The 13,002-nt window shown below is 38.1% G+C and overlaps 1 protein-coding gene across 2 annotated transcripts; it reads left to right on the forward strand.

The window, feature by feature from the left end:
• Positions 1-3,696: 3,696 nt before the first annotated feature.
• si:ch211-220i18.4 (SRSF protein kinase 3) lies at positions 3,697-9,188 on the forward strand. 2 transcript variants are annotated; one of them, XM_059527002.1, is made up of 12 exons: positions 3,697-3,821; positions 5,161-5,264; positions 5,837-5,945; positions 6,064-6,151; positions 6,255-6,342; positions 7,092-7,198; positions 7,303-7,471; positions 7,566-7,630; positions 7,787-7,894; positions 8,363-8,432; positions 8,513-8,605; positions 8,785-9,188. In XM_059527002.1, exons 1-12 carry the CDS (start codon positions 3,784-3,786, stop codon positions 8,967-8,969), a joined length of 1,224 nt encoding a protein of 407 aa, XP_059382985.1. In that variant the 5' UTR covers positions 3,697-3,783; the 3' UTR covers positions 8,970-9,188. The 2 variants fall into 2 exon arrangements, with proteins under 2 accessions (XP_059382985.1, XP_059382986.1); XM_059527003.1 differs by lacking the exon at positions 3,697-3,821 and adding an exon at positions 4,917-5,034.
• The last annotated feature ends 3,814 nt before the right edge of the window (positions 9,189-13,002 follow it).

Below are 13,002 nucleotides of genomic sequence, written 5' to 3' on the forward strand. Positions count from 1 at the left end.
AAGACAAAATGATTTCATCTTTGTATTAAAGGAACAATTTTTTTGTAGTTTCAGAATACCATTAAGTAATTATAAACAAGTAATGCTTGAATTAATTCCTGGGATCTCTGGAAAAGAAGTGTCTCCATCACATCCTTGCATACATACAGTAAAGTAAAGATTTACCTTAAAAGGACTTTGTATGTGTGCTGCTGTCACCCAGGATTCACTTCAGCCAGGATATGTGCATCTGCCCGTCCGCCAGGTCTAAAACCATCCTCTGCAGGACAGCAGCAGAGAGACGGTGTATATTTAGCCTCGTATCTTTAATCCCTGTCAGAGAAAAGACCTCAGGAGTGTCTTCTCTTATAGGTGACAAACATCAAGACTTCTGCTTCCTGTGTGAACATGAATAGCTGTAATCTAATTGTTAGTCATTATAATGCATTCATATGCTGACAAACTGCTTTAATCGTGATGTGATCCTAACAAATGGTAGGCTATATTGTCAATAAATATAAATCTTTTACTCTTAAGTACCAGGTTACTCACTCATGTTATGTTTTAAATAAGATCAGGTCAAACCGCTCACTGGCACTGACGCTCCAAAGTGTGTGTGTGTGTGTGTGTGTGTGTGTGTGTGTGTGTGTGTGTGTGTGTGTGTGTAGAGAGAGAGTGAGGTACTGAGTGATAAGTGCCTTCATGTGTGTTTGGGAACCATCCAGAGACTGAAGGTCAGAGCATTTTGACCCTATAGAAGTTACTTCAGGAGTATCTCATTTCCAATCAGTGCACAAACACATCGACATTAGTGGTGCAAAAATTTTTATATATATATATATATATATATATATATATATATATATATATATATATATATATATATATATATATATATATATATATATATATAACATACAGTTGTTATAGCATAACTGCTGTTTTGGAGATAAAACTATTCCTTTTATAAATTTAGTTAAAAGTAGTAATTAATGAAAACACATTACTCTTATAGAACAATGATAAATGCTGGTGGCTATTTTAGCACAGTAGCAAAGCATCAACAGCTGATGTTATTGAGGCCAATGGAAAGCTCCATACACTTTTAATGGAAGATAAACACCTTCAACTCAAGGCCGTAAAAGCTCATCCACTCCAAGCTTTTCAAGGCCTGCTGAAACTTTCTCATTGTTAATGAACTCATCGTTCAGTTATTATGTGCCTTGTGATTAATTCTCAGCTGCTTTCTCCTCCAGATAATTGCTTTTGATTTGTGTTAGTCAAACTGTATCACTTTGGCAGTTGGTGGTCTGAGAGTAGCTGTGATCTATTTATAACCCACGATGCAGTTTTGAGACACGTCCCGTTTAGAGTACAAAGCCTAGGGGAGAACGCTCGGAAGAGAATTAACCTAACATTAAGCTTCCTAAAAAATACAGATTTTATGAATAAACAGTGTTTGTAAATTATCTGATTGCAATCAGACTGAAATAGCACAGTGTCTTCCATAAAATGCATCTGTAAAATACATTTAATACGTTTTATAGACGGTATTTAAAATAAACACGAAACAGTATTCACAACACATTTGACTTCCATAATACAGTGCATTTCCAAATCAAACAAGGAATACACTGAGAAAATTGTGACTTGAAAGGCAACATACCAAAACAGAGACCATTATTATAAATAATAATGAGACTCATTATTATAAATCAGTGGTTCCCAAACTTTTCCATTCCACGACCCACCTAGACAAGTGTAATATATTTCACGACCCACCAAAATATTAAAAAAAAAAAAAAAACAACGAGTGAAATTACTTTAAACCTAATCTTACTTAAAATTTTTATGACAGAAATTAAGTATTTAAGAAAAATAACCATTTTATTTTAGAGTACAACTGAAAATTTCACTACAAATTTACAAGTTTTAATTTTTGTTTACTGGCGTTAAAATATGTAGTGTCCATAAAAACGTGAAGCAGGCTCACTCCAGTGAAGTGTGATCTGCGCTGCTGTGTTTTGTTGCATTCATGATCCTTCCGTGTGTGTCGGCGAGAACGGAGCACAATCCAACACTTTTTTAGAAAAGCATAAGAAGCAAAGCAGAACTATCTAAAACAGTTTGGAGATTAAAATAATTGTGAAATAGGTAAAAAAAGACCGATTGAACCTTTTAATGACATTGCTCTGAGACCTTCAAAACACGCAACGCACACGGACTTAATTGCAATTTGAAAATCACACTAAGGATATTGCAGTTCATTATTAATGTTGGTGGGCTATATCGTTGTGATGAGTGGGTTCCCAGTTCCCGCCTCCTTCTTCCTGTGATTGTGAAGATTTTAATGTTTTACACTGGTGCCGAAGCCAGGGAGGAAGGAGGGGCGCGCTGCCGAAGATCCTTCGCCGCTGGGGTGAATCCGCAGTGCCATCGAGCAGGGCGAAGGAGTCTGCCGCCGAGGGTGCTCGATGTGGTGGGCTGGAGTGAGTTGCCGGGGGGGGGGGGGGCGAACTCACTCCAGCCCACCGCCTCGATGACTCCTTCGTGGAAAGAGGTGGGAACCGGCGGACAATCAAACAAAGTTTTAATAACCAAATAAACACAAAACAGCGCGACAGCCCCTCTCGGATGACTGCCGTGCACAAATAAAAAACAAACACAAAATAAAACCCAGGCCTGGTCCTCTCTCGTCCTTCACTGTCATCGCTCCTCTTTTGTATCTTTCCGATCTCCTCCGTGGTTCTTGAGACCGGTGAGTGTTGCTCATTTCCCAATCACTCCACCGGCCTAGCTCTGTTCCCATGGCACTAGGCCCCGCCCCACTCGTCACATTCGTGCAGCCCTAGACTGAACTGTGTTAGTGTCTGTGTGTCATTGAAACGCAAAATTAGCTGCAGCCAAGTGACTTTGTGCGACCCACCTTGTTCCATTCCGTGACCCACGAGTGGGTCGCGACCCACAGTTTGAAAACCCCTGTTATAAATTAATTTAAATGTTAGAAAAGTTTTATTTTCTTTCATTTTAGTGTTTTGTTTACAACAAATCATTATGTTACATGCAGTTTACGATCCCCCATTCATCTACATTCATTTAAATATATATTTTGCGTTCACCTACTTTCATGCACACCCACAAACAACCCAATTTCTACAGTATTTATCACTCTAACTAGTTGTGTTAACAGGCTCATATTAACGGCAGATAGCTACTGTATATATATATCTCTCTCTCTCTTTCCTTGATAACTGTTGGCTATTTTATATTCAGCACAATGCACAGAAACCACAGCAACACATGCTCCAAACTGCACAGCACGTGTTTTTGTGAATACCGCCACCTTTTTATAGATGGTGATGTCATGTGTGAGTATAATGTGCTTTACATTCCGTTCCAAATACTGCATAATACTAACTGCCCTAAATATGTTACAGATAAACACTTACCCCCTCTCTAGTTTCTTCATTTTTGATTATTGCTCCTATGCAGAGTACTGTAATCTTATTCTTTAAAATGTTGGTTTCTTGTGGCTTTGTACAAATTATTTTAGCTGCTTCAGCTTCTTGTTAATGTTTTTTGCCAGCTTCAGTGTTCTCTGTTTTCTATGCTTTAGTTAAAATGAGCAGCACAGACACCTGTCTCCTCATAATATCTCTCAACTCAGAGAGAGAGAGAGAGAGAGAGAGAGAGAGAGAGAGAGAGAGGTGAGGACAGTGAGAGGGTTGTGGAGGGTTTAGGAAATCCCCCCATCATAAAGTCAGGATGAGCATCTAAAAGCAGCTCCAGACCTCTGATGAAATCATGCAAACAAACACAAAGCACATGATCTGCACCAAATCGTGAGTACAACACGCTTCTTAACTCAGCATGCTTGTATATATTTTACTTTAAATGCTTTTTAAAGAATATTTAAAATCTGCTGCTGCTGCTGTTGGGTTATTGTTTTTGGGTCAGAGATTATGTTTTGTGGCCTTTGGTTTCCGTCTAGTAAATGTCTCTCAATTCTTCTATAAAAAGTTTAAATGAGAGAGTTTGGCTGCAGTTGTTTGGCAGTAAACACTGGTCTTCAGGACCGGGATACTGTACTGCACAGTCAGTGTTGGCAGAAGTTAATCTTTATATAATGAAAACGTCTGTTTTATATTTAGATGAGTTATGTTGCTTTATATATAGTATGTGATTTATTGGTCGATAGCACTGGTTCTCAGACTTCAAGCCTTTTTGTGATCATTTAACTCCATCCACCTAATTGATATTTCTTGAGTTTTATTCTAAGTATTTCTTTTGATATAAAGACTTACTTGGATAGATATCAGTATTTCTGTAGTTGAGGTAGCCTAAATTATGCTGCCATGTGCCATTACACTCACCGTCTCTTGACTGGTCTTCATTGTTTTAACACAGACAGATCACAATAATTATAGAGTTTTAAGTTTAGAATGAATACATTAATTAATTAGTATATATTATAAATTATATATACTATGTATACTGCTGTCAGGTTAATCACCTATAAATGAAATGGCTAATAATGCAAGAAAATCTATATCAATTTAAAATAAATTATATATTTTTCATAGCATATTGTACATTTCCAAAATCCACTTGAACAACAGTTAATATTAATAATATATATTTAGTAAAATAAACCATGTACCATGGTACAGTGATAGTGTAAGGTGTAATTAAAACGATACTATGATTTGTACTGAGTACCATATTCATGCAATGGTACTTTTTCACATGTGTCAGTAGTGACTTTGGGAATATTCCCTCACGTTGCCGTCCAGAGTCTTGTGTGCCATGAGTGACAGACAGAGAGTTGCATGATATATTTTCAGGTCACGGTTCAGATGCTGCTGTAAACTCCCACAGCAGCGGGTGTTGAGATCTAAATGCGGTACTGACTTATCTGACCCTTGGTGAGCCAAATGTGTCAGGATAGAAGAGCTGTGCTTCCACCTCTGATGGACGTTTATGGTTGTCTAAGAATACACAGCACGGATTTAGTCTTTTGTACATGCCCCATTACATCAGCAACCACTGAATTATGTATGCTTACATCTGCAAACATTTATGACTCTACTTTTTGCATCATATGTGTGTGAATATGTATGAATGAACAGTCAGATGTCACTTTAAAATGATAATATACGTCTGTGTTGGGTTCTAATGCAGGTGTGATGTGGTTATGGACTCTAAGCTGAAAACACTTAGGAGCTACACACATCTTGAACCTGATTACACAGAGGAACATGAAGATCCAACAGACTACTGCAACGGTGAGTCTCTTTACATCTGGAATAAAATGAGAGACTGAAGAGTCTTGTAGTCAATAACGTCATTAATATACAATATAATGATTCTATAGAAAGCCCCTTTTTTGGTTCACCTCCAATGAACAATTCTTAAAAGTACCATTTCTCCCGTATAAAGAAGAACATGAAAATTTGTGCAGTAAAAGGTTTCATGGATGTTAAAGCAACACTATTACATTTTTTTATGTGTTCATCATTTTCTAAATGTATATAATAAGCGAGTACATCATAAATTAATCTACCTAACCGCCTTTTTGTCTTATCCTAAATCACTACGGTACATTTATAATAAGTGATTCTTTTTGGACTATTGTAGTCTGTTCGCCGCTGCGGAGTAACACGTACCTGCGTGAATCTCCATAGACTTGGAGAAGTAGCTCCGGTTAGAATGTTCTTCCGCGGGATGCGTGCAGTTCTGTTTATTAACCGCTATAGCGCCAAAGTGAACAATACATAGTGTTGCTTTAAAGGTTCTTCATGGATCCGCAGATGCCAATTATGAACCTTTATTTGCATTGACATATCTCCCTCTATAGGTGGGTATCACCCAGTCCAGGTGGGAGATGTGTTTAATAAGAGATACAAGGTTCTGTCAAAGCTGGGTTGGGGTTATTTCTCTACTGTATGGCTCTGCATTGACCTCAGGTACTGAAACTTTGTGATCTATCTGTAGTGTTGTGTGTATTGATGTGCGTGCGTGTGTGTGTGTGTGTGTGTGTGTGTGTGTGTGTTTAAAAGTTCTCAAGTGTTTGTGGTTTTGCAGGTCAGGCAGGCATGTGGCAGTGAAGGTGTTGAAGAGCGGAGCTGGATTCACTCAGGCTGGCCAAGATGAACTGACTTTACTGCGATGTGTGAGTGTCTCTCGCTCAATCTCTCTCTCTCTCTCTCTGGTTCTTTGTCTCTCTTCCATTGTATGTTTTCACATACATCTCTAAACCTTTTATCTCTCTCCAGGCCAGTGGTCCCACAGCCCGCAACCCTCTAAAAAACCGTATAGTGCAGTTACTGGATGAGTTTAAGATAGCTGGTGTGAACGGCATTCATATCCTTTCATAATCTCATGTATGTGACAATAGTCATAGTCAATAATACATGAGATATCACATACATATCCTCTCTATCTCATGTATGTGATAGTGTTCACATATATTATATATAAATATATAAACCGTCTTTACCTGCAGTAGGCCTACAAGTTGCACATGCACTAAAGTGCTGCTTCATTGACAAACAATGCTGAAACTGAATCACAAATAGTCTCAGGTCTTTTGATCAAAAGAGTGATTTGTTTGCAAATCTGGCATTACTAGTGATTCTAAATCTAAACTGTCGTTAGTGAACACATTCATCACATTTAACAGCTTGATTGCTGAAATATAAGAAGTAAATTAAGTCAGTATACGGTCATCTTTATTGTAAGTGTTGTTTCATTTTTGATTGAATCAGTGTGTTTGAATGAATCAGTTGAGTGAATGACTTAAATGACTCATTAAGTCAGTCAGATGCTGCCACCTACTGGCATAAAGATGTACCTGAGAGTCACTAAAAATATCAACACACATAATGATTTGTAATTTGCTGAATTTTGACAGTGAAATTTCACAGATAAACGATAAATGTGACCACATCTGGAAACTGACAGTGAAAAGTCATGTGTTGGAACTTGTAACGCAAATTAAAAGATAAACTGCTATATAAAAATAATTCCAAGTTCTGTTCTGTGGAAATAACTTGAGTCTTTTATATAATACAACAGTACATATGGAGAGTTGATTCTTGACCACTGTGTAGATATCTGTCTGGTGTTGGAGCTGCTGGGGCCGGACTTGCGCTGTTGGCAAGTGTGTTTTGGTAATCCAGGCCTTTCTCTCACCTGTGTCAAACACGTCATCACTCAGGTCAGAAACGTCTAATGTGTGTCTGAAATGTAATGTAGACCTGGTGTCTAAAAAGAGCGAGCACAGAAATCAGCACAAGACCTGAAAACCTGTATCTGTCTCAGGTCCTTGAAGGTCTGGAGTATCTTCACAGTCACTGCAAGATCATTCACACAGACATCAAGCCGGAGAACATCCTGCTGTGTGTCACGCCGCAGTCCTCATCTCATCCTCCGGGGGACGCGACACAAACTTACTCTTCAGCCATTAAAACCACAATCCTCCAGGATCCCGGTTAGAAAATCTTGAAATGTGAAGGAGGTGAACCATTACAATGAATCACTGTAATAAATGTAGCATTGAGTCACCATCTACTACTTTTATGCAGAAGCACCCGGAAACTTGGATAATATCATGGTGAAGATTGCAGACCTTGGCAGCTCGTGTTGGGTGGTGCGACACATTCAGTCAATATTCAGTCAATTCATATAATGCTGTCCTCAAAGTCAAACAATGCACAGCGTGCTCTTGTGGAAGCATATGAATCAGTGACATTACCTGATGTTTGTACCTGGTTGGATTACTGAACCTCTTTTCTTGTTGTTATAGTACAAACACTTTTGTCAAGAGATCCAGACCAGACAGTATCGCTCTCTGGAGGTCCTCCTGGGCTCTGAATACGGTCCTCCGGCTGACATCTGGAGTGTGGCCTGTCTGGTGAGTCCACAGCTGGCGGCGAAATAGACTCATCCTGAGAGAACATTTCTTCTGGGCTTTCAGAAGTGCACAACTGTGTAGCACATGATTGGATTACTTCATTGTAAACAGGCATTGATCTTGTTGTTTGTAGTTTTAAGCCACAATTTTGTATTTGTACACAATTATTTGATTCATACATGGTTTATTTGCTTGAGACGTCTTTTTTTCACCCAAATGTAGAAGCATGGTCTGTTATTCATGGTTTATTTACACAACACATGTGAATATAGTCCAAGCTAAATGGTGTGACACAGTAGATTTAATCTTGCAATCCATTAAATCCATTATAATATGTAATATACTCTAATTACAAGTACTTAATTTTTTTTTATTCAGGATTTTCGAGATTCAAGATTTGATTACATAATTCATGTAATCAGTTACGACCCGACACGGTTTATTTTTATCTGTATTATTTTTCAACAGGCATTTGAGCTTGTTACTGGAGATTCCCTATTTGAACCAAAAGCAGGGCCGAATTTCTCCTTAGAGGAAGGTAAACTATTTAATAGCCATCATCGATCTTCTTTTAGAGAACTTGTAGATTTGTGGGGTTGACCGTTTTGTTATTTCTAGACCACCTGGCTCATATTATTGAGCTCCTGGGTAAGATCCCAGTGTCTGTGGCTCTGTCTGGGAAATATTCCTATCAGTATTTCAACCGTAAGGGTGAGTGCAACACTAGATTTGTCTTTCCTAATTCATTTTAGTGTGGCGACAGGTTCAATTCATCATTTAATCCAAGGATGATTTCATGTTTATTACAGACAGAGAATATGTTATTCTCCAACAGAAGTGTTACAGCAGTCTCTGTGCTACTATTATTAACTATGATTGTTGTTGCACAGGTGACCTGCGGAGAATAGCTGTGCTCCGTCCGTGGGGGCTGTATGAAGTGCTGGTAGAGAAATATCACTTTCTCCTCAGAGAGGCATCAGTTTTCTCTGATTTCCTGTTACAGATGTTGGACTTCCTGCCAGAGCGGAGGGCAACAGCAGCCCAGTGTCTCAAACATCCCTGGCTAAAGTTGTAAACCTCTCTGCTTTTATTACTTGAATAGGTTTCTGTTCATGTCTGTTCTGTGTGTGTTGAATGAAAAGGCCATGCTTCCAAAGTGTTTTTTTTTATTGAAAGTCTATATAAGTGAAAACTGTGTCTTCATTTACTCACCCTCTTGTTCCAAATCTGCATGACTTACTTTCCTCTGTTGAAAACCCACAAGATATTTTGATAAACGTCTCTGTATTAGGAATCAGTGGGGTCCAGTATTGTTTGGAGCCAACATTCTTCAAAATACCTTTGTTTGTGTTCCAGAGTAGAAAGAAAGGCATGCAGGTAACATGAGGGCAAGCGAATCTTGAGTGAACTATCCCTTTAAACAAGGATGTCTGGGTCTGTAACATGGATATGTAGATAGCAGAGTTTGCACAGCAAATGCATTTAAAGCTTTGGAATGTGTTTAATGGTCTGGTGCATACATTCCACTCTTAAATAAGGCCTGTAGTGTTACTATGCATAGATCAGAGACTAAAAGCTATGATAACCGTACGACCGATCAGTTCTCCTGACTTCAGTAACATTGGTGCTCTGAGATGTAAGGGGTGTGTTCTGAGTTTAAACACATTAAACAAACCAACTGTTTTTTTAATCAATGTGTAAAGAATGAACCTGCAATTTAGATAAATAAATGTTTTTTAAGACACTTCACTGTGTTCATTTGTCAAGGTTATTCTTAAAGGGACAATAAGTAACTTTTTAGGTATTTTATTATCTAAAATCAATATTTTTATTCATAAATATGTCCTCAATGGTGTACAAATACCTATGCCAATGTTTAAACTAATCCTCGTAAATGAAGAATTTATTATCTTTATATACATGGGACGGGTAGGTCGACGGAGGCTTCCATGTAGTTCCGCCATCTTGCAAAACTATAATCGCAAAAGAGGGACAAAAAGTACTAAGCCAACGCGTTTCCACAACGCGTTTCCGATCAGAGCCAGAAACGCAGGTGCAGAGCAGTGAGAGGCGCTTGAAACTGCATCGGCAAGTTTAAGTCTGGATTGCATTCTTATTATGGACCATACATATGCCGCGCCACGGGAGAAGAAAACATCGTCGCCAAAAAGAAAGTGCTATTAGAAGACATCCTGTCAAAGCTTTTTGGTACATATCGCCTACCGTAGATGCAACGCGCATTTGCAAAAGCGAGGCGCTGGAGAGCAAAATTAGTTTGAATGCAAAATACAATTTCACCACTAGATAGGAGTAATTCCTACTTACAGTCCCTTTAACATCTGTAATAATAGATAACAGATCATTTCCACTCGTCTGTTTGTCCATCAGCATAACATTTTCAGATTGAAACCTATATGATCTATTTTCAAAAACAGACAAAATTGCAAAAAAAAAAAAAAAGCTGGTTAATAAAAATGCAGATTTCTTGAATACTTGAATCATGGCATTCAGCAGTCAAATACCTTCTGATATCCTACTGGCAATACTTTCATGTCTCTTGTTAGAATGTGTTGAAGCTTTAATAAAATCCACAGGTAAGATTCTAAAATAATTTCCACCTCCGCTTCTCTCAATAATAGATAAAGATAAAGAATGACAGATCTATTGACTGAACAAAAGACAGATAGAATGGCAGACAGACACACGGATGGATATAGCATTTGACAGATCTTAACAAAAGAAGACTGATTCATAACTCTTCGCAGGTGGAGTTTCCTACTTTCTTCTGTGCTGAGTTTGATCTCTTCTTCATTGTCTTTGTCCTCCTCATTGACGGCAAGCTCTTTGGCTGAGCTGATCTATGCCCCTCCACCTTTCTCTGTTTTTGTTCCTTTTCCAACCATCTGTAGTTGTAATAGTTCACCTCCAGCCAGCATCATCACACCACAAGCAATATACATGTGAGTACATGACACATCACATGGCACAGGACATTATATCACACAGCGAAGCTGAAGAGATACTGGATCTTGGGTCTGATCCATCTGGATTTGGCGATCAAACCCGTTCCTGGACGTGCAAACGTGTCTACTAGAGCGAATATGGAGAGCAGGAATGCTGCAGAGCACTCATTGTTCCCCTGATGCTTGGCATATTGTGCCAACTGGAGCAAAACATCCACAAAAAAAAAACAAGATAGAGGATAGATCAGGAAGCCTCGGTCAATGAATTAGTTGACATTTGCGGCACAGCCTGACTGCTTATACTCGGTTTGTCCAGCTGAGGTGTGACGTCCAGTTTTCGTTCTTATCAGTGGTTTTGGTTTTTATCTCCATGGCATTTTTATGTGAATTCATTGAGTTACCATTTGACAAAGTACATCCTCTGCTTAAGAAGTACAGATGGTCTGGTAAAATATTGAATTTACATACACTCTTTAAAATGTTGGGTTAAAAACAACCATTGGTTATTTAGCAACCCAGCGGCTGGGTAACACAAAAAAATACCCAACAATGGAAAAAAAGAACCCAAAAAAATGACCCAACAGGCTTAACTTTAAGTTTTTAACATAGTCCATAATGCTAATGTTCCAGTCACACTGACATACACTAACATTATAAAACAAACTGGGAAAGAAATGGAAACATTAAATTGATAAACAGTGACAAAGACATTGGGGATGTTTCAAAATGTTTCTAATTCAAATAAAAGCTGTAAAATCCAATTTCAAAAAAAAAAAAAAAAGTATAACAGTTTCCATAAAAATATTACGTGGCACATCTGTCTTCAACATTGATAGTAATAATAAGAAATGTTTCTTGAGCACCGAATCAGCATATAATCATTTCTGAAGGATCATGTGACACTGAAGACTGGAGTAATGATTTCAAAATATTACTGTCTTAAATTTGATCCAATAAATGCAGCCTTGGTGAGCAAACTTTTGAAAAGTAGTGTAGATACGATGTTAAACAGGTAAGAGTCTGATAATAACACTGAATTATTCAGCACTATTGTAGTAAACACACTGGAGCACTGAGAATCATTTTACTCCCCACTAACTCATTTGAGTCAAACAAGACAGATTCAGTGATTTGTTAACTTGCTTCAAGTGGTTATTGAATTACTGAGTGCTGCTATTAGAAGAGTCAGATTTACAAATGGATCGTATGCAGTGTGTGACAAGAACACAGGAAAAAAAATATTGAATGATTCATTCAAAATCTCTATTAGGTCTCAGGTCAATTAAAACATGGTGATCAAGCAGATAGAAATGACCTTGAGGTTGTGATCTTTGATTGGAAACCCAGTGCACTGTACTGTACTGACCAATCACAATTTTATTAACAGAAGAACAATATCACCAGCAGGAACCTACAGCAGGTATGACAATTCACCTGTGTTGTTTCATATCTAATCCTACCATTGATTTCAGACGGAAGTCTTTTCTCTTTCTCTCCAGAAGATGTCAGTGTGATGTTAATGTCATCGCGCTGTTTGGGGCCTAGTGGAAGCTTTGCTATAAAGGCCTAAACACATTCCTGCTAATATATCTAACACAGAGGCGCCTTAAAATGGAACAATGTCTTCACGCAGTTCGTTGAATTTTACTTTAACACACCGATACGCTATGAATCTTTGGCATCTGTCTAGCTCTTCTACTTTGAGGACATAGTCAGATATATTTTTCATGATATATGCTTTTTCTAAAACACAGTTTTCACTGAATATAATGAATTGTTTTTTTAAAAGTGGTTTAGGTTTTAGTTAATGTAATCTGTTTTTTTACTTCACTCATTACATAACTCCAAAGTGCATTTCATTTGGATTTGCACTCATTATTGACATAAAAGTAGCATAGTACATGGATTTTTCTCATTTTCGGTGGAATATCACATCTGCGTTTACACATTGCTGAAGAATCGGTCACAGTTCAAGCACAGGAAGTCAATGGCGGTTGCACTATTTTTGCTCAGGGCTCATTTTCACTAGGAGTGTCTCCTATTTCTCAACCGGCTCCTGTGGGGGGGAGGGATTAAACATAGGCCTATGGCTCCACACGGACTGGGGACAAACAAAAGAGCTTTAACACCAAATCCCACCAAATG

The sequence above is a fragment of the Carassius carassius genome, chromosome 37, assembly GCF_963082965.1.
Source record: "Carassius carassius chromosome 37, fCarCar2.1, whole genome shotgun sequence".
In the NCBI taxonomy this organism is placed as follows: Eukaryota; Metazoa; Chordata; class Actinopteri; order Cypriniformes; family Cyprinidae; genus Carassius; species Carassius carassius.

What these genes read in the sequence shown, in the direction of transcription:
- si:ch211-220i18.4 (XM_059527002.1), top strand. Translation starts at nt 3,784, where the DNA reads ATGCAAACAAACACAAAGCACATGATCTGCACCAAATC. An exon ending in CACAATCCTCCAGGATCCCG is followed by an intron (nt 7,472 to 7,565) that starts GTTAGAAAATCT and finishes ACTTTTATGCAG; the next exon opens with AAGCACCCGGAAACTTGGAT. An exon ending in GAATTTCTCCTTAGAGGAAG is followed by an intron (nt 8,433 to 8,512) that starts GTAAACTATTTA and finishes TGTTATTTCTAG; the next exon opens with ACCACCTGGCTCATATTATT.